General features: G+C 42.8%; 1 protein-coding gene across 2 annotated transcripts; it reads right to left on the minus strand.

Moving 5' to 3' along the window:
• Positions 1–620: 620 nt before the first annotated feature.
• Positions 621–15,414, minus strand: LOC120754701 (1-aminocyclopropane-1-carboxylate synthase-like protein 1). 2 transcript variants are annotated; one of them, XM_040068587.2, is made up of 15 exons: positions 14,698–15,414; positions 12,991–13,601; positions 11,446–11,505; positions 8,802–8,872; positions 8,194–8,263; positions 7,033–7,099; positions 6,487–6,584; positions 5,842–5,919; positions 4,730–4,830; positions 3,962–4,051; positions 2,931–2,976; positions 2,650–2,791; positions 1,905–2,047; positions 1,361–1,514; positions 621–1,150 (listed from the first exon to the last, which is right to left on the minus strand). In XM_040068587.2, exons 1-15 carry the CDS (start codon positions 15,332–15,334, stop codon positions 852–854), a joined length of 2,667 nt encoding a protein of 888 aa, XP_039924521.1. In that variant the 5' UTR covers positions 15,335–15,414; the 3' UTR covers positions 621–851. The 2 variants fall into 2 exon arrangements, with proteins under 2 accessions (XP_039924521.1, XP_039924522.1); XM_040068588.2 differs by having other exon boundaries at positions 15,050–15,097.
• Between the last annotated feature and the right edge of the window lie 11,743 nt (positions 15,415–27,157).

The following is a 27,157-nucleotide window of genomic DNA, read 5'->3' on the forward strand; positions in this document are numbered from 1 at the left end:
CAGGTATACTTAGCATGGTGGCAGAAGCATTCCCTGCACTCTTTTGCTGATATATGTTGTTAACCACAAGGGATGGACTTCTAGGAACAGAAAAAGTGCAAAAAGAACATCGACTTTTTATTGCCTCTCCATTTGTAGCTCTTTTCTGGACATTCTGCCAAGAGGACAATGGATGCAGTTTATTTATATAAATATAAAAAAGAAGAATAGAAATAAAACCAGGCATTTCACCAGCCAAGGGCAGTGGATACTGCCTGATCTGAGGTCAGACTGGAAACCAGCTCAAAACAAAAGGATTTATAGAACTCAGTTTAGATGACCATGGTTCTAAGAGCCTCAGTCATGAAGATGAATCTATGCACATGCTTATTTACCCTTAGCTAGGGCTATGTTAGGGCTGACACTAGATTCTATCTCCCAAAAAGACCTCTTCAAGACAGCTGGCCCCAAAGTAGTTACATTTGATCATCATTTAAGAAAAGGGAAACCTCACATAACTTAAAATCTAAAGTCTCTTTTTGGAAAGTGTAAAGAAGAATAAAAAATACACCACAGGACCTTATAAGAGAGTTAAGAGCATATTCATTAGAAATGAAATATAAAATACAATGATGCCGCGGAACAGAGAGCAGCACACAAACAAGACACCCCCCCATTCCCGACCCTCACCCCAATGCAAGGAAACACACCTATATTGTACAAATTAGAGATCTCAAACAGGGGGGAGAGGAGGGGGCCTACAAAGTAATTTTCTTGCTATACAGAAAATATATTATTTGCTGGAAGTCACTGCTGAGTTGTTAGGGGCCCAGGGTCACTGCTCAGGAATGCCCCTGAAGGCACACTGACGGCTACTGCTTCCCCACCAGTTTGCTGAACACATCATAGATCTCTGGCTTTTCCTGGGCAAACTGCTCGGCTGTATTTTTCTGTAGCCAGTCAGATGATCGCATCTGTTGCTGCAGGAGGCCAATGAGGTCACCAAGGCTGGAGCTACTGGCACAGGTAGGGTCCTGGTGGCGGGATACAAAAATGACTTCATCTGTGCTATCTGCTTTGCCATCCTGATCTGATTGACAAGGCTGCTCCTTCTCCTCAGCCAGTATCTCCTGCTCACACTCTTCCAAAACCTTGCGTATCCGTTGCATACCTGCAGTGGTATAAGGAGGAGAAACACCAGTGGACACCAGTGGATTAGTTTAAGCCACGAGTGTCTCCAAATCCATCAGATCCAGAAAAGGATAATGGAGAAAGGAAGATAAAACAGAGAAGACAAGAGGATAATAATAGGCTAAGTTTAGGATTGAGAAGGGAACAGCGCTGCAGAAATTGTGGTGGGAGGAAAAAGAACATTACTCACCTAACTGCAACCGGTGGGTTTTGTCAGCAAAGATGATGCGGAACCATCCAGGTTCACTGCACTCAAAGGCTTTTCCGCAGGATAGGAGGACCTTATTATCCAGAAAACGCTTCCAGAGCAGCAACTCCTCCTCAAATGTGCCTGTCTTAAGGTACTAGGAGAGTCATCAGAAGGGCCAGAGGTTAGTACCATATAGACTACATCACTGAGATCCTCATGAATTTGTGATTCCCATGAGGTCTGCAAAGGCCAAGGGAGACACCTTTTACCTCTGAAGTACAGCAGTTGTAATACAAAGGAAGAAATGGGGAGGGAAGTGGCTTGAGAGTAGTTAGATTCCTGCAAGGAGGGAAGTTCACAGATTGATGAAAGAAAAAGAATAGACTGAAACATCTGGCAGTCCTATCCCTCTCCTCATCAGATGACAGATTTGTTAAAACCAAATGTTTGTTTTACACAATATTAACCTTTCCTCTAGATGCAGTTGCACTCCATGCCTGCCCTCTCAATTGAGGGAGAAGCCCCAATTCCTAAGACTACTAACCTTTCGGAAATCAATCCAGACAAAGAAGCCTGCGTTGCGGTTGAGAAAAGGAACCCCAAGTGTCTTCAGCTCATCTGTCACATACGTATGAGCAGCTTTAAGGCGGGCATGGTTGGCCCTCAGGTACACTTGGTTGATCCAGTCTGACCAGAAGAAGAAGATAAAGAAAAGAATCACGAACTGAGGGAGTATTCAGATCTGTTCAAGCTTCCAAAACACTCAGCATCTTTTCTACTTCACACTTCATCTCCTTCTTTTGTTCTGTTTCCTCAAATAACAAAAAGACAGCCAAGAAGTATTTTGCAGTTTCATGTCTGTGCAGAAGAGTATGTCCTTGACCTTCCTGAGGAAGTTTCCCTACATTTATAGTTCTTAGTCACAGTGGACTGTTAGCATTCCACCCTGGGCAGAGTTAGAATGCCATTTCCATTTCCCTTGTCCCACAAGCTTGTATTCTCTATTTCTGCTCATCTGGTTCTAGATAACACTGGGAATTTCTGTACAAATAGCCACCATGCTTCTTCCAAGCTGCTCCTCTAACTCTGCTGATAAGGAGCTCTGCAGAAATGGTCATTTTCTGCAGAGCTGTCAGCCTTGTGTTCCATGGGCAACTTCAGGGTAATGCAAGACAGTCAATTAAGGTGTACGAAGAGGAGATCACTAAGGAACATAAGGGGAGGGGAGATCTTCCAGGTACCAAGACACACAGAATGGCAGAGGACTGCACATGGAACTCCTGACTCACCTCTGTCTCTAAGCAGCTGTGCAACCTTGTACTGGACAGGTCCACAAACCCCGTGGAAATAACACAAAGAAGCCACTGCATTAGCAACATCTTGGTTCTCTGTGTATAAAGTACCAAAACGAATCCCAGAAACAGCAAAATCCTGCAGAAGACACAGAGAGACTACTTTATCACACTGAACAACTGGGATCCTATTACTACAAACTTGACCTTTCCAGCAAGGAAGCCAGACCAAAACCTACCAGCCACAAAGGCACAGCATGATAACAACCAGCACTCACCTTGGTTATGCCCCACATCACGTGAGTCCGCTGTGGATCAGGCAATCTGTATGTAGAAGGATGCAGATGGGCAGTTAGTGTCATAGGTGCTGAAGCTTTTGGATCACCAGTGCAGCATTGCAGAAACAGAGAGGCAGCATTACACAATGATAGACAGTGCACCACTGAACAGCAGTCAAGCAGGGAAAATTCAAATGCAACATAACTTTAGAAGCTATGAACCTCTTAGAAGTAGTTTCAGACACAATTTTTAAACATTTCAAAGACAGAGATGTTTACAAGTGCTACATTTTACATGCAGATTTCCTGAATATATGAAGCTTGTACATTTAATGCTAGAAATCAGGCTTCTGCCAATGTATTTGTCAAGAATCAAAAGCAACATTCTTTTACATGTAAGCTCAGCAACACTGAGCTAACACTTAACTGAGTATATTTTATTTCCTTGCAACTGAGCACAAAAAAATCTAGCACCACTGGTGAAGACTAGAAATTAAAAAAAGAAAAAAAAAAACCAAAAAAACCTCAACACCACACAGTATTTTAAAAAATATTTATAAATTTTTTCATCTCATTAAAACAATACCTAATAAAAGCCACTATCCAGTCTGTAATACTACTGCGATCTGGGACTACTCTGGAAAATTAGGAAGTAAACAGCAATAGAAAGTCTTTACGAGCATCAATAGAAACATGGGAAAAAGATGTTTAGATAGGAAGAAAAGCATCACCTTCAACAAATGAAAAATCTGTTTTCAGTTTTGGGGACTGTCATAACCAAGTACCGATGCACACATTGAGAAGTATACCACAATAAAAAGCTAGCTACCATTTTTTACTTGTTAGATTGTATTTCGCAAAATGCATTTGCCATTCAGAAATTACAAAAATAAAAAAAAGAAGAAATCAATGTAAAGTGGTGGATTCAGAATTTGCTAGCTCATGACTTAACTTCCAGTCACAAATTCTCAGCAAGGCCTCATGTTGAACGGTCACTGCAAGATGGCCAAGGAAGTAGGAGCTGCTTTTACCTGTCCATGCCTAGGACACTGTGAAACGTGGCTGATTCATCAAAAACTGACAGCATGTAGATCTCATCTACTATAACATGCAATTCATGTCTGCAAAAGGACAAAATGGAGATTACAAAATAAGGCTGCTTCTGGTTTAACAGAGGTAAATTCAGGCCTACAAACACTCACTTTATACAAAGAAGAGGGGATGCCAAATTTTGCAGAAATAAAGCAATTTTTCTCAACTTAGATTTATTTTGTGTACATTGAAATGATTTGAGGTATACCCGCTTAACTGTCACCCACTGTAAGTAACCATGTAACAAGACAAAGATCCCATCATTGTCAATGCAAAAATTAATTCCTATATGTACTACACATCCACTCAGCATCTTAAAGAATCTGAATCTCAAAGAGTATTATGCTCCATGATGAAATTGGTAACCCATATTAATTTACTTCCTTGTCTTTACAGATACAGAGAAACTGAGAGGAAAAGAATTCAGCTTCCTGTCAGGGAAGCACAGTGCCATAGTGTTCCCTTGCATTACTGAAAAATAAAACTTGCATGCCTTGATGCAAGTTGCTTTGCCACCCCAGATGACTGCATGGTCAATGATCCCAGCACTCCTCTCTCCTTTCTTAAATCCACCAATGTATGTGAAGAGCAGACTATTTGCCTGCCTTAAAAGATATTCACAGATAAATTCAGGGACAGCAAGTAGTCCACCGGATTCTGAAAGCCGTATCTGACTCAGGATATCTCAGCCCTCCAAACTGACATACCGTTTAGCAAATTCCAGGTAATCCAGTAGTTCTGACAAGGAGTAGATGTCCCCAAGGGGATTTTGGGGATTCAGAAGAATTAAGGCCCTTACGGTGACACCCTGCAGAATACAAATTCCATAGTATTAGGAGAGTGCCTATCATAAATTTTCAGTTCCTCTATTTGAGCAATCCCTCAATTTGAGTGTGACACAGGATTCCCCTGGAGCTTCCACCATGACTTTTCACCTCGTATGTTACATTTGCATGAGAAAACTTTCAGACACAAATTATGATTTTTTTAAATTTTTTTTTTTTTTTTTTACATTTAAATCATTTGCAAAGTGAAATGAGCAAAATGTTATAGAATTAATGTATGATTTTGAAGAGAGGGAACTGCCACCACCAATTGGTTGCCATCTGGTCAACCAGTTAATCAGAAAACGGTCTCACATGATCTCAGTATGGAAGTACTTTTTCTATGCTGCCGTAGTAATTGGGAAGTAATAAATTACTGGAGACTGCCCATGAAAGTGGCAAGAAAGATGAGAATTTGACTTAGGCGGATGCAAAGTGTACTTGTTTAGAGCACACTTGGTTGGAGATGTCAGAGCTGGTAACAATTCAAAGGTGCAGCTAAAAATATATGGGACTTAGGACAATGCCAACCTTACAGACCAACTCTTCAGAAAAGTGATATTCACTTGCATTTTATCCTCTAGAGTTCTGTCCTGCAAAAATTCTCAGCATTCTTATTGTGTTCATCTGCCCTGCTGTGGAGAGCAGTCACTTTTCAGGTAACCCAGCTGGCCTTTCTGAGGGAGAAATCCTGGGTAATCCGAAGTGCACAGCCAAGTAAATTTCTTTTGTTGATATGAATGGGTTCCTGTGCTTTGTGAATAGTCTGGTTTATCCTTTCTGCTGTGACCAAAACAGGACAAACACAACACTGTGCGATTCCCCCTAGAACTGCCCCTGAGCTTGCAAGCCATCATCTCAGGTGGTCTACAAGGACAACCAGAAAGCCAGGTGCTAGGTTTTGAAGATGCTTTGGTCTTTAGGCCGCTTCTGGGATGTGACATCTGCAATATATTGTAAACTTAGGGGGTAATGTGAAGCTCAGCTAAACTCACCTCTGCCCGGGCATCCTGCAAAGCTTTTTCCAGTTTTTCCACTGTAAGTTGAAAAGGCCGAGTGCTTGTTCCAGTAATCTGAAAGACAGAAAAAAGATTAAAAAGGCAAAGTTTCAATAGAGACTGCCTTGAGCCAATCCACTGAGAAATGCTGTCTGAAAGAAAATAAACCCCCAACAATAATGACCTAGCAACCATCTTCTTATCCTTTTATACTACAGAGAGAATAAATAAATCAATAAGTAAAACCAAAGAAAAGGCCATCATAGGCGGGCCAAAACCAGAATTTTCTTGCTATCTTTGAAAAACTAAAGCAATGTAAGATCTCCATCTGCTCTTCCATGCTGAGACCACAGTAAGACAGTAGGACACAGCATAACTTTTCTCTCCAAGGTTCAAAATGGTATTTTTTTTCCTTTCAAGGACTTTTATTGGGAGTAAGATACAAGAAAAGGACAAAACTGGAATCCAGATTCATGGTCTCAAGTGACTTTCTTGTAAACTATGTGCCCATTTTCCCAGCAATAAACTGTAAATGTTCACTGGCTGTAGCGTACCCTTGTTCTGAGAACTGCTAAGAGGTTTCCAAAGCTTAGCATTCCAGTTTAACTACAGAGTTTGTTATTCCCTTCTCTCAGATCTTACCTTACTGTCTAAATAGACATACACCAGCTTGACATTACCATAGAGGAAGACACTCTGGGTAATACCACCGTAAAAGGGAGTAGCAATCAGGACAGCTTCTGGAACCAAGAAAACAAAGTTGGTTATCAACAGGTCACAGTCTTCTCTCCTAATGTGATTTAGCTAAAGATGAAAGCCTTTTTACAGCTGTGTCCCCTGGAAACACTGTAATTCTACTGCCTCTTTCTTCACTTTTTTTTTTACATTAATTCTTTAATCTTCTGCAAGAGCACAGGTAACCATGAGTATCACCCACGTCTAGTCTGGCAAATTAAACAGGGCACCACAAAAACAGTGAAGGCAGACAGGGCAGGCACCAACTGTGAGTGCATGACATCTGCAAACCATGGAAATCAAGAATTTCACAGCACAACTTTGCAGGAAACAAGAACTTTGCAGCAGGCCAATGCCAATTCTACTACTTCACTTCCGTCTAACAGTATTTAAACCAAGTAACATTATTTCCCAGCAGAATAAAACAAAACAATGTTCCAACTATCCACTTACCCCCTGGATCACAAAGGACTGTAGCTAATGCAGAAAATAGAGAGCCACAACCATTTAAAACAATCACCTACAGAAGAAAGAGAGAAGCTAGTGATAAATCCATACATAGAAACTCAACACTACAAAATAATAATTCCTGACAATATCACTGAAATAAATTTTATCCCTTATTCTCCATTAGAATTTTCCTGCTGAAATCCTGCTTCTACCAGAATAACTTTAATCCTGTTCTTTCACCATTTGTGATTCTAATAAGCAATTTAGAAAAAGAATAAGCTTAAAGTAGAGAAAAAGTTGGGGAGCAGTTCTGAGATGCTAGTAAAGCAAAATACTTTTCAACAGTTAATATGTTATCATTTCTTCATAGTAACAGCAGTTCTGATCTCCTGCCAAATTTGTACAAAAGTGTAAACTACTATCTCATACAGAAGCAGGTTTGGCTCCTGCTTCTACAGGACAAATGCTCACAGGCACCGTGAGTTTCATCCCAAGTATCAGGAAGAATCTGGTGCCTTGAAGAGGCAGTGATGAGCAAACTGACATGGGGCGCCCTCAGTTCCCATGAAGTCTTCAGTTCTGTTGAATTACTCCAACCAGAAAAGCAATGGCTGCACCAGTTCCTGCTGCCTTCAGCACTGAGCAGAGACAGGAATCCCTGACCTCCACTGGCCCCTTCATCCAGGCTGTATCTCTCACAAGTCAGCAAGTCCTGCAGAGACTCAGATCTTAATGTCTTTCTAGCAACACTCCCACAAATTTTACAGGCTAAAACTAACTCTTGGCTCAATTACAATTTGTCTTGAGATATAACAGAGGAATGTGATGATGTGAAAATCAACTGAAACAGTGGGCACTCTTTGTCAAGGCTGAGGAATACAGGCAGAGCAGGTCCCTGAGCTAAATAGGGAGATCAGAATATAAAGCCCCATTGAGAGTACCAGCAGGAGGAGATAGCACACAGAAGTGAAACATGAAGCAAATATACAGTAGACCTGAAAGAGTTTGGCAGAAAAGCTACTGAAATGAAGAATCAATCTCATTTACATGATAACAGCTTGCATTCTTACTAAATCATTTGTTTAAAAAAAACAGAATTAGAAACTGTTTCTCAACAAATGGCAATACATTAGAACAGACACCAATGGACACTGGGTTACCTACATTCTCTGCTTTAAGAGGTGCGGGGGCCTTGCAGTAATAGGTCAAAAATCGAGCCACTTCTTCCCGTAAACTGAAAAATACACGTAAGCAAATACTGATTCAAATATTCTCCAAGAGGCTGGGCTTCCAAACCAGGTTCACATCTCAGGAAAGTCAAGTCAGTGACAGTAAAGTCTGGTGAAAATAGCTAGAAAACAGGATAGCTCTGGCCATGGAACAGACATGATTTTTACACCCAGCAGAGGTGCCACGAATAATGCCTATAATGGTGCATGTGTTTCTGATGAGCTTTAATCTGGCACAGAAGAGAAGGATTAACAACCCCAAGTGTTCACTATGCTTCAAAGAATTGTTTGGAGTTACCCAATTTGTTAATGTATACAAGTGCTTTTAAAACTCTGCTTTAGAAAATTTGCGTCTTCTCTCATACAAAAGGATTTTTAACTGGATGAGCTGGTAGAACAGCTAATGTAAAGTTTTGCAAAGAAAAAGATGATTAAGTGACCTAGAAAAGTTTTAACTAGAGAATGTAGCAGAAGAGGTTTGTATTAATCCATTTGTTTATTAAACAAGTAGTCAAAAAGAGAAGCATTACAGAAAAGACTTACAACATATGTCCTTTCCAGTCAGGATACTGCAGCAGTGAAGGGTCCATCAGATTCATATCAGCCTGTGTCAGCTGGGAGAAATGAGAAGAATCATCAAAAGCCCAGTTACCAAGAAGGGATATATGGATATAGACAGGATCCACGTATAGGCACACACCTGCACAGACACTTGTGCAACATCAACAGTTGTAAAACTGGATTGGGAAAGCTACTGACGATCAAAATGAATGTAGCTTGGTGAAGCAAGGACCAGCAAACTGATCTGTGATACCTTCAGGTTGTACGGAATACGGGCTTCTGCTAAGTTAATGCAGCCAAAACTTAACTGCAAAGAAATCTACAGAAATCTACAACATACAATGCCCATGACCAAGGCACCTGCAAAAGTCTTTCTCAGGAAATGAAGCAAACCCAGGACTGTTCTGCCCAAGGACAACAGCTTTTAGCTGGAAAAATAAGTCTCCGTTGTGAAAGCTCAGGTCTAGACTGTCAGAAAAAGTTAGAAAGGAACTTGAATGAGTCAGATATGTATTTTCTTTAATAAACTTTCAATATTTTAATTTTTAATGAATTATAGCTTTCATTTATGTCTCAGTTCAAAGTTACTGCAGCTTCTTCAGATTTATATTTCTGATCAGTTTGCTAAGTGTTGAAGTGTAACAGGAGCTTTCAAAACACAGGAGAAAAATGAAATTATCTTCCTAATAATTATTCCCTGGGGCAGGCACTTTGTTCCTTATGAGAAGTTCCTTCTGATCTCAAAGACAGATTGACCTGAACTGTGGAGGTCCTTTTTAATATTCATAATTAGATAAACCATGCACACTGCTTTTACCTAAATATTTTCAGGGTTATAAGTATCAGGGTTTCACATAATCCAGTTCTGTGAAGTTTCAAGGGAAAGCACAGTGTTGATACAGGCAGAGAGAACATTTTAGATAAACAAAAAGGCAATAAACAAGCATTATGTACAATATCCCTTCCAAATATTTTATGGCAACCAAATCTATGAGTTAATCCCAAAAAAAGTAAAGGTGGGGGTGACACAAGTAGGTGATAGTGCAAAGGAGGAGGGAAATTCCACACACAATGTGAAAGTTTTGCACATGATAACAAAACCATAACATTTTCTATAGGTGTTTTAATAACTGGTGCCAAGCTCTGGAGTTTAAAGACAATGTCCTTATCCCACGCAGAACTACAACCTGATATTATAGGATAAAAGTTCCTTTATTCAGCTGTAGATGTTCTTGCAGTCTTTGTAACTCCAAGAACTGTGCCTCCTTACATCTCTCTATTAAACTTATCTAGAGAACGAAACACCAGGCATACCAGCAAACTTGGCCAAAAATGACTATGAATTAATAGGAGGACAACACCTAAAAGTAACATGTTAAGTATTCTCTAATTTAAGGGTCAGAAGTTGAAATCAGAAACTGGATACATTATCCAGTGGCAGCAGTAAGTATTTTTAATCCCAAATAGCAAAAAAATATTTGCCTACAATCCCAGCTGATGCTGCACTTAGTGAATCCATACTATTACTCAAGGCTGCGAGGACGGAGAAGCTGGCAACAACACCTTTGTTCTGCTTGTTGCCACAAGCATGAACACTACACCTGACAAAATCTCAACTCATTTTCACAGAAGGGCTAATTAAGATGAATCTGATTACTGTCTCCCTCTGCACTACTTACTGCAGACGTGGTGTTAGTTTAAAGGGGAAAAGACAGTGAAGGAAGGAAGGCACCACCTAGACAGCCTGGAAGACACCTTTCCGTGCAGGCAGCAGCTCTGCCTTACCTGTTCTTTTAGCTGGAAGGTGGAGTGGTGGGGCAGCATCCCCCAAGTCAGTGGAGCAGCAGGCAGAAATAAAACAGGGAACATTTTGAGGGTGGGAAGTGGTGGAATGGGAGCAACCGTGAACTTCAAGCCGCAGAGACTGACTGTCCAAGCCTGAGTCGCCTCCCCTCCCTGCACACAACCACAGGTAGGAAAAGGCGCTACCTGCCCACCTCAAAGGCTGCCTGCCACCTGGGAAGTGATTTTAATGGCAATCTAGAAGCATTCTTGTACAGCACAGTTCTGTTGTTTCTTTTTGTCTTTTGCTACTTTTCCAGCTCTGCTATGTGTTCCACTCCTCCGCCTGGTGCAAAGCCAGCAGGTAGCAGCTGATCCAGTCTGATTTTGAGAGAGTTCACTGCTGCCACACTTGCACATTTCAGGTGAGTTCAGCACCAGGTGTCCAAGCTGTGTGACTTTATAATGGACAGATGTAAAGATACTCAAAATTGAATAGAGTTTAAAACTAACTTCAAAACATTGTTATTTAAATCATCTACTGTAAGCAGGGGAAAATAAAATTCTTCCTGTTTTCATCTAGTTTTCTGAAATAAGTACATCCCCAGAGGGAAACCCATCATGAAGAGGAAGAGAAAAGCACCCATGTTTCTATCCTCCTGGAAAAATAAAATAAATAAATGTAGAAGCAGTTGTAGTCAAAAGTTATTTCCAACAAATCTAAAACTCACAATGAAAAACTTTACCAGAGAAACCTGAGTAACAGCAGTAACTCTAGAAAAGTGCAAGCTTTGAAGAGGAACTGCAGAGCAAATTTAGTAATTTATTTTGGAATAGAACTTACCCGCTTGGACATCAGGTCAAAGCAGAGCTTGTTCTCACTGGTGCCAAAATTTATTATACCCTAGAAAAAGAAACAGTATTGTCTATAAACACATAAAACATGTGAGTACATCACCTTAGCTATCATTTCACTAAATTGCCTCCAAAAAGCTTTTCCTTGATAAGTTAGATAAACAGTTCAGACAAACTTCGCCATATATAACTCAAGACATGCATCTATGTGTGTAAGTTTCAGTATATAACCCAAGCAATTGGCTTCTGACTCAATTAACTATGTGCAAATGAACATGTACTAATAATTTATACTTCTTTACAGAACATGCATAATTTAATCTTGAATTCACTCACTATTATATGTAACTAAAAAAGAAACCCTAAAATAACTCTGAAAAAGCAAGGTTTACCCTTCAATAGCAGTTTTAAACAAGGTTTTTGATAAATTTCTTTATCTTAAAAGCATTTGTTTACCATTAATTACTATTCCACTCTACTGATTTGCTCAAAAAACATTTAGTCATGTAAACACGTAGTTGATTTTACCCACTGGAGAGATGACCCTACAGTTCCAGATTTATGATTTGGCCATATACAGCATGGTATTCGATCCTGAAGAATTCAAATCTACAAGTACATTCTTATTATTGGAAGAGTTTGGGTAAAGAAATTTTTAAAATGTGAAAGAAAATCTAAACAACTGTACACTTCTGAAGTTATTAAAGTACAAGTCTAATTTTAGGTATTTGTTTTAAAAAACTACCTCCTACATAGACAGCAGTTTATAGAAGCAACAGCCTGTACCTCATAATACACCTTGTAACAAAAACCTCCCTGCGTGTTTCTAGTTTAACAATCTAGTTTTCACCCCCACAACACAGGGCAATTAAAGTCAGGGCTAATAATAAAATATTTTTAAAATTTCAAGTAGTTCAGTATGTGAATGAAGGATCTAATTAAAAGTAATCCACATACAAATTATTTATATTTACTATCCTTGTTACTCGGTAATAATTTGTCATGAACTATTAACACAGCCTTTGTGCCACAAGAGGGCTATGATGAGCTACTTAAAACTGAGCAGCTGAGTGTAAACGGGCAGAAGTGCCGAGTGTTATTAACAGTAATTTAAAAAAGAAAAAAAAAAAAAAAAAAGGCTACTAAGTAGTTCTGCTTCCTGCAGCCACCACCTGAAATAATCAGATATAATCAGATAATCAGAGATGGTCCTCAGTGGGCAATAGAGGTGATGAAGGTGAAGGAGAAACATGAGTTCTGTTCCTGTAGATTTCTTATGTCTTTCAAGGTCTGCTACTGATATTACTACCCTGATAAAGAAATCAGAATGTGCAAACCTGAGCTGAACAGAGCATTCATCTTTGGTATCTAGATGATCTGCAAAGCTACTTTTAATTTCCTTTCCTCAAACAAGCACCTTGTATTAGGGAGATCAAAAAAACCCCACACTTCAAGCACATCCGTCAGCAAACCTCTAAGAAACTACTTTTTCCTAACAAGGAAGCCAGGAAAACACTTTGAGGTTCTTACTCACATTGGGGTTCTTGTCTTCATCATACTTGTCAGCGTGATAGGCTTTGTACCCTTCCTCAGTGGAGCCCTGAAAAATGTTGGCAAAGTTGCCGCGAGCAGAGAGGTAGGGGCTTCTCTGGAAGCCGCTGGGGTTACAGAAGCCGTGCATGTCAAGGCTCCTCTTGGCAAGTGGCCGAACCCTCATCTCTTGCAGGTTGCTCCCTCTTCCTCCCATCCCCTCAATTTCAGACAGTGCCTGGCTGAAGTCCAAACCCTGAGGCATGGCAACAGAGGAGGAGCCGCTATGGCTCTGCTTTAGGATGCTGAGCATTTGAGCAAAGACATTGAACATGCGAAACTCATGCTCTCGCTCCAGTTCAAACCGGCGCTGCTCCAGTTGCATCCGGCGCTCCTCCACGTCCAAGTCTCGCTGAAATCGGCGCTCTTCCATCTGCAAAAAGCGCTCTTCCATGGCCCGCTGAGATGTCAGAGTCTTCAGCAGGAGATCATCGAGTGGGTCCCTCATGCGCTGGCCTTTCCGCTTTTTTCTCAGCCGATGCAAGGTAGAGAAGCCAGGCCGGGGAACAACGTTCTGGATCCGTGATGGGTTTGCCATGTTTGGCTCACTGAAACCTGTGAATACACAAAAGCAAAGAAGAAAAAGTGCAGCAAGCAAAGTGGCATGGGCATGCTTTGCTTCTTTCTCCTGCCTGTCCTAAGAACACCCTTCTATCTACCGTAGAGTTTATAGAAAAAACAAAGTAAAACCTGTCAGGTACATCCTGAGGTTTGCAAACATATTTTTTTTAAGTTTGTTTTTAACATCAGACATTGGGAACACCATGATGCTGCCAGCCCCTGCCCCTTACATGGCCTCCGTATTAACCTGAATGATCACCAGCTCCCTCCACTAGGCTAACTATGCAAGCACCACAACCAAGAGGACATACCATTCCTTCCTGACCTCAGACATTAACCTCACACTTGTTATCATCTCTTCTTCTCCAAATATTCATGGTATTCCATCAGCCTGTCCTAGACTGGTTTGAAATCCCCAGGATTCCCAGACTGTACCCTTGCTGGCAGCTAAGCAATGCCAACTGCATTTTCAGTGGAAGAATCTCATCGCCTGTAAACAAATACACTGTTTCTGCCAATGACTTTCAAAAACATCTTCTTTCCAGGTGCCACTGAATAGCTCAGAAAGTCAGGCAATGATTGTTGAGTGCGCTAAAATATTAGGTCTGGAATATATTTTGAAACAATGCAAGGACAGTTTCACCTGCAGGTTTATAGTGCAACCATGGCAGAAGAGGGTGTCCTGATACAATTCAGCACGAGGAGAGCAGACAGCTCTGGTTATGTTCAAGTGATACCAAAAAAGCATGCAAATTTTTTTTATCAATAAGGCAACTACTTGTCAGCATTGCACGCAGAAATGTAACTAGCCCAGCTTACACAGCCCTTTGGATTTCATACACAGTATTTTGCCTAGCTCAGTAATTCTAGACTATATTTACCTGCAGTGAGATACCTGCATCTTGGGAGTGGCCAAAACACCATAAATTCAGATATCAGCCTTCTACTTTAAATCTTTGGGGGATGTGGAAAAATAAGGATCCAAATGTCAATGAGAAAACCAGGTGTCTATCTCTGCACCAGAAATAATCTTCTCTTTCTGGGAAAACGGGCAGAAACCTTATGCTGGAGTGTAAAAGGCTATCCCTACCTGAAGGTGAAACACTGGTTTCAATGGGAATCTCCACCCTGGAGATGGGAGAGTCGTTCTGGGCCCTCTCCAAGAAGGCTCTCTCCATCTCCTGTTCTTCAGGGGAGCCCTGCTGGTAAGACATGGCTTGTGGGGGCTCTGGGGTCAAGCTGTGGTCATCAGAGTTCACCTCCTCACATTTGATTTCCATCAGCTCAGGGTGCTGGGAGTGTCCAAAGGGCAGGGCAGAGGAGGGGAACTGGTGGTGGTAGCTCTCCACCATGCTGCCCTGCAGCACCTGCTGAGCCATCATGCTGCCGCTCAGGGAGCCATAGGCCAGGGCCGGCCGGCTGGTCAGCACCCTGTCCATCACCTCGTAGAACTTCCACGTCCGCCCGCCCCGCGGGGCCTTGCTATTGTCCTTGATCCGCCGGTACTCCAGCTTCATCTTCTTGATCTTCTCCCGGCACTGGTCGCCCGTCCGGTGGATGCCCTTCTCCCGCAGCACCTCGGCGATGCGGTTGAAGACGTGCTGGTTGCGCAAGCAGCTCTCCAGCTCTATCTGCACCGACTCGTCGGCCCAGAGCTGCAGCAGCTCCACCACCTCGGGGTCCGACCAGTTACTGCCGCGCTCGTACTTCTTCCCACGAAAATCCATCGCTCCCGGTGTCCCGCCCGCTGCTCGCCCCGGGCTGCGCACCTGCCCCTGGCCCGCCGGGAGGGGCTTTCGCACCTCGGCCCTCGAGGGCGCCCGGGCGGCCCGGCCTCCTCCAGCCCCTACCGGGCCGCAGGGCCTCGGGCACGGCTCGGCACGGCACGGCTCGGCACGGCTCGGCTCGGCACGGCTCAGCTCAGCCCATCCGCTGGAGCCAGGCGGAGCGAGCTAGCGGGGAGCCGGGCCGACATGTTCACATCCGGGGTGACGCACATGCGTGCAGCCTTATTCCGGGATAACTTTATCCCGTGCCAGGCGCTTGTCGCGCTCCCGGCGCCGGGCCGGGCTCCGAGCGGCGCCGTGGGGTCCCTCCCACCCTGCCTCTTTCCTTCCCTCCCTGCCTCCTGCCGTCCGTCCCTCGGCACGCCCCGGCCCGGGAGGAGGCAGCACCGACCGTGCCGTGCCGCATCACCCCGTGCCGGGCCGTGCCGAGCCACAGCCGCGCCTCCCCTCACGGCGCTCGGCTCCGCGGCCCCGCCCCGCCCCGCCTCGCCCGGCGCTGCCAGGCACGGCCCGGCACGGCCGCGCCCGCATCCCCCCCGGCTGCGGCCCCGGCGAGGCGGAGACCTCGGGAGCCGTGCTGCCGAATGCCGCCGGTGGAGCGGCCGGCCCCGCTCCCACCGCGGCCCCGGGCCCGGGTCACTGAGGGCGCTTTTGCCGGGGGCGGGCCCGGCCTGGCGAGAGCAGCGGGGCTGCGGCGGCGGCCCCTGACAGCGGCTGTCCCCGCTGCCCCTGTGTCTCTCGGGCAGCGCTCGGGGACACGCACGGGGACGAGACACTGCCCGCCGCTCCTGGACACCAGCGAAGGACTCGTGCCTCCAGTCTGGCCGTCCCGAGCGACCAGGCATTACAGCAGTTCGTTCCTTTGTTTACACCCCACCATCAGTGAGCTGATCCTTCCAAGTACCCGCATCTCTAACTGGGCTATCGGACTGTAGAGAGTGAATGCAAGATTTCTTCCTTTTCCTCTACACCACACCATCTCGAATTCCCTGCAGGGATCTGTAACTGCGGAACTCGACTTCACAGAGCTATCCTGCCGCATCAGCCGTGAAGGTGGCCTCAAGCCACGCTACAGGACAGAGGTAGAAGCACCGTGCCATATCGGTGCGGAAATTTCAGTCCAGACCCCAGTCTGACAGGATAAGGACTGAGCCCTAAGGCAGCAAGTACAAACATAAACCAGCAATTAATGAGGAACCCACCTAGTGTGTCCATATTCTGTATCACTTGTGACCAACGTACAAGAGGTGAAGCGCATACTAAATTTGTAATTTTTCTCTTGGACCAAAAGATCTACTTTAATGCAGCACTAGGGTTTTTTTATCCAACTGTTATTACCTTCATTCTGGATTTTAATAAATCATTCACAACCTCTATGTTTCCATTTCTCAGTCTGCAAAATGGAAACAAAAAAAATTATCTTTGTTAAATTTCATTACATACTTTAAACCCTGTCTTGGGGACAGGGGCAATTAAAAAAAAAAAAAAAAAAAAAAAAAAAAAGACAGCTTTAAAAATCACACTGCCTTTTAAAATAAATTACGACCAGAGGAGTAGTCTGGATTTTTTAGTGGTCTGCTGAGCTAAAGTTTGTATTTCCACACGCCCATAAGCCCATAAGGTGTGCTTTTACTCTCCTGGATTTTTTTTCAAGAGAATGGCACTCTATGTTCTACAAGTACACACCTAATTACATAAGGACTTTTAGGTAGATTGTATACTGGAGTACACAAAGACCAGGGCAACAATGAATGGAGTCATTGATGATAGAAGTTTAGTAGTAAATATAAATAGAAGTTTAGTAGTAAATATAAATAGATTAAAGGCAGCATGGAATAGTCATTTAAAAAGTCATTTTTTCAAAGAAGCCTGAGAGCTTGGCTAGACCCTGTTATACCTGAGGGCCATAATTTAGGCAGGCAGCAGCAGATTATTCTCAAAAGTAACTTGTCATATGTCCTGGCATCAGGAAAAGGCACTGTTTCAAAATGCAAACATTAAAAGGAATGGAACCCAGATTTGTGGTATAAAAAAATATAATAAATCTTGAACTCTTTTTCATGGTTCAGTGGTTTTCATCCTCTTATGCCTTGCGAAATGGAAACTTGATTTTTAAAATGAAAATTAGGACTTCCATTGCAACCATGGAAGTTATAGACAAGCATCAATTTGAGAAGGAACATATCATGTGCTGTTATATTGCTGAGATACTTGTTTCACCTGCCAGTTCTTTGAGCTGCTTTTCCAATTCAAATGGAAGAGAACTGAGAGGGTCTGTGTTCCCAAAGTGCAAGAAGTGATGTTAAAATGTGCACAGAGCAATTCGCTGAAAATTGCAAAACCAAAAAGAAAGACTTCATCTTCTGAAGTGTTTTGTACACTTCCTTAAGTGACAAAAGTAGAGGTGCCACCTAATTTGATGTATCCAAGATAGGCTAATCCTTTTAATATTCCTTTGTTAAAAAACAAAAAACAAACAAAAAAACACCACCTCTCTGCCTTTTCTTTTCATGCAGCAATCTCAGGAATGCAAACCAAATGCTGTCATAAAGTTCTTTCCTTATTTTCAGAGAATTCCATGCCTCAGTTTCATCTCAACCGATGACAGCCAAGTGCCTCCATTACACATCATTCCTTCCCAGCAAAGTGCATATCACAACTCCATTTCTAAAAAGCCATGACATGTGATCCTGAACATATTGCCTCTAAAAAATTATATTAAGCTTCACTATTTCACTATTTTTAGTTTATTATAGGACTACAAGGCATTGATGCAACTACCTGATGATCAACTAAATCTAAGACAATAATGCTCACCCTAAACATTGCAGGCCATCAGAGCAGGGGTCTGTGCTCCTCTGCCGTTGCCCATAAGCAATGATATTTAAAATAAAGTTTTGTCAAATTTCTTCTTCGATGGTGTGGTCACAGACAGCACTGAAATGAAAGCCCTAGAATTTCTGTTTGTCTCCACCACATCTGCAAGCTGGGAGAAAGGGGCTCACTGAGTATCAGGCCTTCAGCTGGGAAATACGACAACCATCATGATGGTTTTGGTAGGGAAAAAATTTACAAAAGTAATACAGGCCTTGCAACTCAGTTCAATGACAGATGGTAAGAGTAAATTATTTTGTAATTACATAGGAAATAATAACAATAATAATAATAATCCCTTAAAACTAAAATGCCTTCGTGCTGCAAAGAGGATGGCTCACACCAAGCAGCATTTGGGTTAGTATCTCCACTGTCACGCTGCTTCCCTCTCCCAAAGAATGCGCTTCGCATCCCCTCCCGGAGGAGAGGGCATTTGGCAGCTCCCACTGCTGACACTCCCGGATCCAAGGCTTCGCACAGCAGGACCTCTCTGACCTTTTGTCCCCGTGCACCTTGGCGGCGCGGAGAAGCCGCGGTGGCCTGGGGTGTCCCTGCCAGGCAGGCGTGGCGGGCGCGGAGACGGGAGGAAGGTCCCTGCAGAGGGTGCTCCAGCCCCAGCTACGCTCCTCTGCCTGGCGCAGTGGGTTTGCCTGGAAATCTACGGGTGGGAAGGAACCTATGGGGGACCCTGGCAGGCTGGGAATGTGTTAGCCAGAGATTTGACAGGAGGGCCAGTCGCCTGGCAGGCCTGTTTTCCAGAAGTTCCGTACGTGGCTCTTCGTGGTTCGGTGTAAAGGGAAGTTTCTGCTGCAATAAAACACAATGGTTTTCAAGGGCCTCCAGCATGGGGAAGGGTGCTGGGTTGGCTCTTACGATGCTGTAGATCAGAGGAAGGTTACTTCCCCAGGATGTGAAGTGGCTGCAGGCAGCACTTAAGTAAAGCCCAGAAGCACCGTGACCAAAACCACAACCACCTGATGGCCATTTACATACTGCTTTGGAACCAGACAAGTTGAGCCGACTGAGGTCTATTTCCTAAGAGGTAGATCTAGTAAAAATTCATTGCCATAATTGCAGTTTACAAATTAAAGTCCAAATCAACCATTGAGACAACAAACAAACAAACAAACAACTTCATACATCTCCCTAGTTTGGTAGATAGTTAAAATAAATAAATATTTTATTTTTGCCATGTTATCAAACAAATGGGAATAAGTTAAAACCCTTAATTCTGCTAGTTTCTGTGGATCTGAGCTACTGCTCTGGCCAGTGATGGTACAGAAAAGAACCCCTAGGCACTCTCTGTTCTCCATCTGATTCCCCAGATTGCCAAGAAGCACTGAATAGCTGAAGCCAAAGCAGCCTTTATTTTTATATTCTTTAAAAACTGACGTTGTAAAGAAATGGAAAACACCCTTTCTGCTTCAAAGGCTTTCTAGGTGTAAAGCTTATTAATAATATTCATTATCCACTCAATTTCCTGCAAATCCCCTCAGGCCAGCCCCTGAAAACCACAAAATGCTGACTGAAACAAAGCACTTCAACCAAAACTAAGGCAGGATCTCGTAAGTACCAGGATCTTCCTCCCAAACTTATTACTAGTTCTTCTATTTCTGTATGTTTATTTAGAGGTGAGTTTATTTTATTTCACTGGCTTTCAGAACCAACAAGACCAAACAGCCATTACAGATACCTTCTCTTAGGCTTCTTATTGCATTGGCAGGCACATGAAGACGTGGGGAGTCGACAATTGGCTTTGCTAAATTAAGGTATCACTTAATAAGCAGCTGCAGCACATGGGCATGAGAGAAGAGAAGCAAAAGTTTCTGAGGGATTCATATCCCAGGGCATGCCCACTGGGTTATTTAAGGTACTTCACCGTAAAGCCCACAGAGGGCAGTAGGACAGTCTTCAGAAATACTTTGTAAAGTGGAGGTGGACAAAGAAAACTGCAGAAGAAAAATTTGGCTGTTTATCTCCTAGACTTTATGGGACTGATTCTTTTTTTTTCCCCCGAAGTCAGTTTTGTACATGATTAAACAGCACATTGTATTTCTGATAAAACTCTGAGCAGACCCACAGGACCTGTCCCGCTGGAGGCAGAGGGAGCTATTGGAAGTCCAGAGTGTTTTCCACCCTCAAAATCAGCGTTAACAGCTACACAATTAAGGAATTGTGGTATACATATTTTCTGTGCAAATTACTTTGGTAAGAGCCAAGTCTGCTTACTCCTGGTATTCCCTGGAGCAGGAAATGGTGGTTGGAATGGGGGTGTTTTGAGGGCTGGATAAACCTGTGGCTAAAAACAGAGCTAAAGGGAATCTAAGTGTCTAAATTCATTTGTTAGGGGGGATTCAAGAGAAGAAATGGATCCAGGTTCCTATAAAACCTCCTCTTCTTCAAGATACCTAAATTTTTGTAGATTTAGCTGCCATAACATGATTTCTCTAAGTTGTGATTGAATAAGTGTTTATGTTACAGATTAAGTGGCGGCAAATTTCAGGGCAGGAGCAGATTGCACTTCTGATAAACTATTGAGCACACTACAAGGTAATATCAGGGCCTTTTCTTCTTCAGGGTGAAGTAACACTGACTGATACCACAGGCAAAAAAATCAAACCAAATATATCTATTAGGGCAAATAAATTTAACTTTCCATGTGACACTGACACTTGTCATCCTATATGCCGAGAAAGCTCTTGCAGTTCTTCATGTTCTCCACTAAGGCTTGCCAGGCACCCAAGGCCAAGGCAAGCAAAGACAACTCAGCATTTCCAGATTCACACGTACATTTAAGTTCCTTGCAGGGCTCATTGAAATCTTGCTTTTCTAAACACAGAGATTTTGCATTGCCCTAGATAAAGAAACCCAGAGAGGTTTCACCATGAAGGACACGGTGTGGCATCTGACAAAGTGACCTCTGTTTGCAGTTTCTTCATAGTCTCTGATTGATGAAGACGACTGCAAGGAAAAGCCATGTTCAAGGGAGTAGAGGTAAAGAAGAGCTACTGGCTCTAGCTAGAAAATGGGGACTAGAAGTTGCTTCCATCTTGACATGTTGTTTATATTAGTCAGGCATGCATTTTTGTCTGGTTTCTTTCTTTTTTGGCTATTACTGCTGCTTGGACTGACTCTGGTCTGGGAGTTCTTTGCAAATGTTTTCTCCCTGAAGAGAAGACATGGGTCATTTCAGAACCCATAGACACCAAGCCAGACACCCCTCTGTCCCTTTTGTAGCCCCCAAACTCAGATTAACTCATCACTAAGTAAATACAAGAGATAAATTTCCTTAAATAACAACACAACAAAATCAGGTATCAACCCATTTCTCTCCCAGTGCGTGGTTGGACTGTGGCCTTCAGTTGCCGTGATTTTTTTTTTGGTCTCTCTAGTTTTACGTAAGGCATATTCAGGATCTGTTGCGTTTGCCTTAAAAGAGAAAAACCAGACTCAAGGAAGAGCAGGCTAACTGCCCTTATCTGATGCTAAAGATAGACAGAGACCTCCATGTTTGGTCTCATACAATAAACAGTTAGAATTCAATTTCTATATAAAACTGTGGGTGAGAATTCTTCTGTATTTTATAATAGTGAGAAGCTTATACTACTTTTGCCTGAGTTAACTACCTGAGCTGAAACTGGGATCTTGTTTCCTGTAGCATAACTAAGAGCCAAGCGCGATACTTCTAATGCCCCTCAAAAGGACCTGTTCACTCACACAGAGCCTTTTCTAGGGAGGGGTGATGGTATCAATGCAGTTTTTTGAGACCAGCCACTGTTACAGGTGTCCTTGGTTTTCACAGGGCTCTGCCGGTGCAACTCAATCCTGCTGGAGCCCCACAGCTTTTCTGCTCTAGCCTCACTGCACTGACAGCAGATCAACGTCCTCACCCTGGCCTTCTTTTCTTCTCTGCCAGGCCTGAGAATAACAAATGGTGATAACACTTCCTGGTTGCCTTGTGTCTGAGGTTGAGCCACAGATCTTGTAACTGCCTGCCTTGCTCAGAGGGCTACAAAGACAGCATCCATGTGTCCATCCGGCTCAGCTGTGCTCAGCTTCTGTTTTCCTGAGCCAGATATAACCCCCAATAAGGGGTGGTCCCCTCACAAGTTGTCATGCTTTCTTAGCAACTCTTACTAAATACTTTTTTTATCCTTTTTTTTTTTTTTTTCTTTTTAAGCTTTTCTTTGCAGTCAGTTCATGAGAGACAGAGACCTTTCTCTTCTGCCGTCATTCTCCCTATCTTGTGTGAGAGCTTCAGTGATGCTGCCCTTAAAAAATCAGCAATTACTCCCAGGAGCATTATTGTCCTTTTGTAATGACCAGAATCTCAGGAAAGAGCCTGAGACCCTGTTGGGTCAACACTGCCCCAGTGTAATGGCCACTGCCTCATCTGCACAACTCTTTCGCATCTCATCCAGCTATGTTATCATTATCTGAACTTGATGTGGACCAAAAATAAAGTCCTCTTTTTAAATATTATTTTAATGCAAACTTCCTGCAAGCAGGCAGGTGAAACCACCACTGTCCAAGCTGTGCAAGGGAGTGAATGAGAGGGAGGTTTTTGAGCTGCCTGAAATAAATTTTTAGGTAAGGCTGGCAGCAATGTTATGCTAATGCTTAAATTAATATCACCACACTGGATTGAGTTCTGTCTGGAAAGAAGAGGTAACCAGAATTTGGATTAGGACAAGGTTTTGGTAGTTGTAAGTAGATATTTGCCAATGCAGCTAAGAGTCTATCTTCCCTTCAAAGTAGCGCATGGATGAAAAGAACTGGTCAGGAAAAGAAATGTGGAAGTGTTTGGGATGCAAGTCAAGTCTCCCAAGACTGGAAATCATTTTAATTTCACACATGGATCCAGAACCAGAATTTGAAATCTCTTTAAAACCAGTGGCCCCCAGAAACGTAAACTGAAGCTGGAGAGAAGAGCCTCTTGTTCCAGCAGCTGCACAACCCATCATTAGTATTTGCAGACTAAAATAAGACAGAAATAGTCAACAGAAGTGTGCAGGTGTTGTTAACTTTGTTTCTAAACAGGCTGACAAGCACCTCTTTTCTCACTGAGTGATTTCTTCTACTCTTGGCACAGACTGGCAGGGGCTCTGTCTGGTCTGTTCCACAGTAAGATTACCAAGAGCCTGAGACTGGAAAAGAAACTTGTTTGCCCAAAGGCTTGCCTGGTTTGCACAGTTATCCTATCTGGGCACCCTGTTGTTCTCTTGTTATTTATATCTCTACCAATGGCAGCACTATCATTACAATTCCTGGAAGATGCAAAGTTTTAGAAATCTCACTTAAAAGGCTCACAAACTCTCCTAAGCAACTTAGTGCTTTTCTACATTTGGAATGTGAAGGGCTTCCTAAAAGCTGACGCTTACCTCTCCTGCTACAATCTAAGTTGTAAGGGAGAGTTCTTATTCTGTCTAGTGCTGACTCAGAAAATATTTTGTTCTTTCTTGTACAACAAGCTGAGAGATTAGTTTACAGCCTTGTCAACAAATTGAAAAAAATCTAGAGAATATCTTCTGTAGGCATCTGATTTTTTTTTTTTTAAAATTTATTTTTTTATTTTTCTTGCCTCAACTCTCTGAAACTAGTCTATGGCTTTTGTGAAACTTGCAATCCATAGTTAGGCATAATGCTCAATCGAAAAACCTACCAGTGCAAAGCAGAGAAAGGAGGCTGTTTCAGAGACTGTATTCATGTCTGTTCATCTCAGAATAAGAATGGACTCTTAACAGTAGCAAAGCCTTTGAAATGTTCATTTTGTGATCACTTGAAATCACTAAAACCTTCTTGCTGTCCTGCAAATACAACCTATGTTGTATTTGTGCAGTGGATTATTAATTCCTATTTTGTACCTCTCCATATTGAATCTTGTTTCATTTGGTCCTCCAGCACCTGAAGACCCCTTTGAATTCTGACCCTGTTCTCTCGTGTGCTTTATGCCCGTCAGCGTGACACTGCCATCACATTTGATAAGCATTACCTCTGCTGTACCTATGAAGCCACTAATGGCAAGAGTCCCCTCATGGCCGCCTTCCACTCCATGCAAATTCCAAGGACTATCCAGTAAATAAGCTTTTCCATGGGACTGTGACTGAAATTCCTGGAGTTTCACATGGGGTCTGAGTCCATAGCTGCTTTATGGGTATCATGTGAAGGAACATGGAAAACCTAAACCAAGTTAGAATATAGTTTTCTTCCCTGGTTGGGTCCTCTGTCAAAAAAACAGAGGGCAGATGGCTCTGATAGGATTTCTTCTTGACAGGCATGTGTGCCTGTGACTTATCACTTTGTTATCTTCTGTAGGCTTACACACAGCGCATTTCCCCCACTTTTTCCAGAAACTGCAACTGTGGTGACTACTGCCTAGTTCGTTTCACTTCCTTTTCTCCTTTCTTCAACTCTATCACTACATGCACTCTTATCTTATACTCTGGAATCTCATCCCTTTCCTGTGATAGCTCAGAAATATTTCCTAATATTTCTCAGCCAGTTCCCTTAATGATGGACTTCATCATGGGTTCATGAAGACATGTGTCTAGGCAGTGCCTGAACAATCCTCAGGTTGTGTGGTACTACACAAAGCCAGCTCCAATCTCTCAGAGGCCCATTCCCTCTGACACTGATTATCAGCCCACCCAGTCCTCAAAGCCACAACAACCACGTTCGTGCAATATTGAGTATGACCTCATTATCTCTGCCAGACTCCACTGTTTCTTCTCACTAGTGTGCTTTACAGAGGTTCAGACCCATCCAGGAGATTGCCACAAAATGACTTAGATCTGCTGGTCCTGTGTCTAGTTTGGTTCAACATGCAGCTTCCTCATCCCAATAAATAGTGTATTCTTCCCTACCAGACAAACAATGGGGAGCTGACCAACACACATCCCTCCATGCTGGTCCAGTTCCAAAAGGGTAAGCAAATGGAAATAATTACTCTTAAAAATACAGTTCGTGGTCACACCAATCTCATTGGCTACTACAGAATGGGCAAATGCCTTGTGTGTTTAGGTCTGCAACATTACAACAGAGTCATACAGTTTATTTCCACTTTGCAAAGAGGGCCACAGGGCAATTCAGTGACTTGTCATAGGTCAGATGAAGTACTAACCTAAGATTCTTCTTGCAGAGAAGTACCAACCAAAGATGCTGGATGTCTTCTCAGAGTTCAGTGCCTCATGATAACAAGTTTCATTTATCCAGAGCGAGAATGCCCCAGAAATTAATTAAACCCATTGTTCTAAGCAAACAAAAATAATTCTTCATACCTTACAGCTAAAGCAAAACACAATTAGAGTAAGATAGTAATAGTTTGTTCTTACCTGTATACTTTACTGGAAGAAGAATTGGATTGACACTCAGTTAGATTTTGCCTTATGATCCTGGATACAGCTGCAGTTATAACTCTGGAAAAAGGCTGAGGAAAGGCTCTCTTTGGTGTTTATTTACTTTGTCAGGTACGTTCATCAGATTGCATCAAGAAGGTCCCAGAAAAGCATGTGTGAGAATCACACACCACCCCCCTACCCCCCTTGGAAGGTTTTCCCAATCAGAGGCCATGTTCTTGTGCCCCTGGTTTGAGTCATGTGGCTTCCTCAAAGTACTTAAAGAGCAGAATATGTGCAGGTTATCAATCATCAGGTGTATGCCTTCTGGGGTGGAAGTGAGTATTCAGAATTCACAGCTATTGCTAGAAACTTCTGAAAATCTGGTTCTTTGGAGGCGGACAGGTGTTTTCTTACACTAAGGAAAAGAACAGTTTATTTTGCAGTTTCTGGCAAACCTTTTCTTTGAAAACTCAGTCTTAGTTTTAACTATGCTATATTCAAATAATTTTAACTCTATCATGTTTACTAAGCTGTTTTTAAACAATGATTCATTCTAGGGAACTTCATGAAAGGTTCTAGAAACATGTAAGAAAATACTTCTAGGTCTACAAATGACAGGTGTTCATCTACTCACTTGTTGAGATGTCAGTAACAATCAGATGTTGCTGCCTTGAAGAACGCAAATGCTTACTGTTTTTTAGCCTCTTCAGAAACTTCAGAATTGCAAAGAGGGTTTCTGCAGAGGTCATCCCCCAACCCAAGACTGTCACAGCAAATTCCGACCCCAAAGCCTGAGGGAATACTTGAAACCCCTCTTTCCAAAGCTAATAAAGCTCTGTCAAGCTGAGGCCCAGCACCCTTTGCAGGTGCTTGCCTCAAGCCCACTGAAAGCCAGTCTCTGCTGCTGATATGTTGAGGTCACTTTCCAAATGTGATACACTGTAGGAGCAAAAGAATTTCCTCTGGTTAAGTAAGCTGTTTCTTAAAATAGTAGGTAAGTGCAGTGGCAGTGAACTGAGTCAGGGTACTCATACCCTGAGTGCAGCCAGAAAGGGCATGTCACGTTCAGTGAACAAAGGAAGATTTCCCCTTGCGACTTGCCACCATTGCACAGCTTAAAACTAGTGGTGACTGCAAGAGATAAAATACATTTTTCAGTTTTTATTTAAGCCTTCAATGCATTTGCCAAGACTTCAGAAAAGGAACTCTTTTGTGCCATGAGTGTTGTGCAGTGAAAACTAAGCAGAGGCCAGTTCCACCTAAATCTCTCTTCCAGACTACTGGAACGTGTCCAGGACCATCGCCACCCTCATTGACAGATGGAAGGAAATAGAGTTGACCAGTATTAAAGATGTGAGTTGCTTGGCTTGAATTGGAGTCAGATGTCTATAACCCTGACTGTAGTAGCAGCCTTCACCCTTTGTAAATCAAGAACATGTGGGAGAGAGGGAACGTGATCTCACCTGCAGTACTGTCAAAGAGTTACGAAGAAGAGTCTTCACATGATTTTCCCAATTTCTAAGCCTTTCAGTCTGTCCTGTCATCTGACTGT

The sequence above is a fragment of the Hirundo rustica genome, chromosome 6 (genome assembly GCF_015227805.2).
Source record: "Hirundo rustica isolate bHirRus1 chromosome 6, bHirRus1.pri.v3, whole genome shotgun sequence".
NCBI lineage: Eukaryota > Metazoa > Chordata > Aves > Passeriformes > Hirundinidae > Hirundo > Hirundo rustica.

What these genes read in the sequence shown, in the direction of transcription:
- LOC120754701 (XM_040068587.2), bottom strand. Translation starts at nt 15,334, where the DNA reads ATGGATTTTCGTGGGAAGAAGTACGAGCGCGGCAGTAACTGGTCGGAC. An exon ending in TTGACCTGATGTCCAAGCGG is followed by an intron (nt 8,873 to 11,445) that starts GTAAGTTCTATT and finishes CATTTCTCCCAG; the next exon opens with CTGACACAGGCTGATATGAA. An exon ending in ATGTCTATTTAGACAGTAAG is followed by an intron (nt 5,920 to 6,486) that starts GTAAGATCTGAG and finishes TCTGTCTTTCAG; the next exon opens with ATTACTGGAACAAGCACTCG.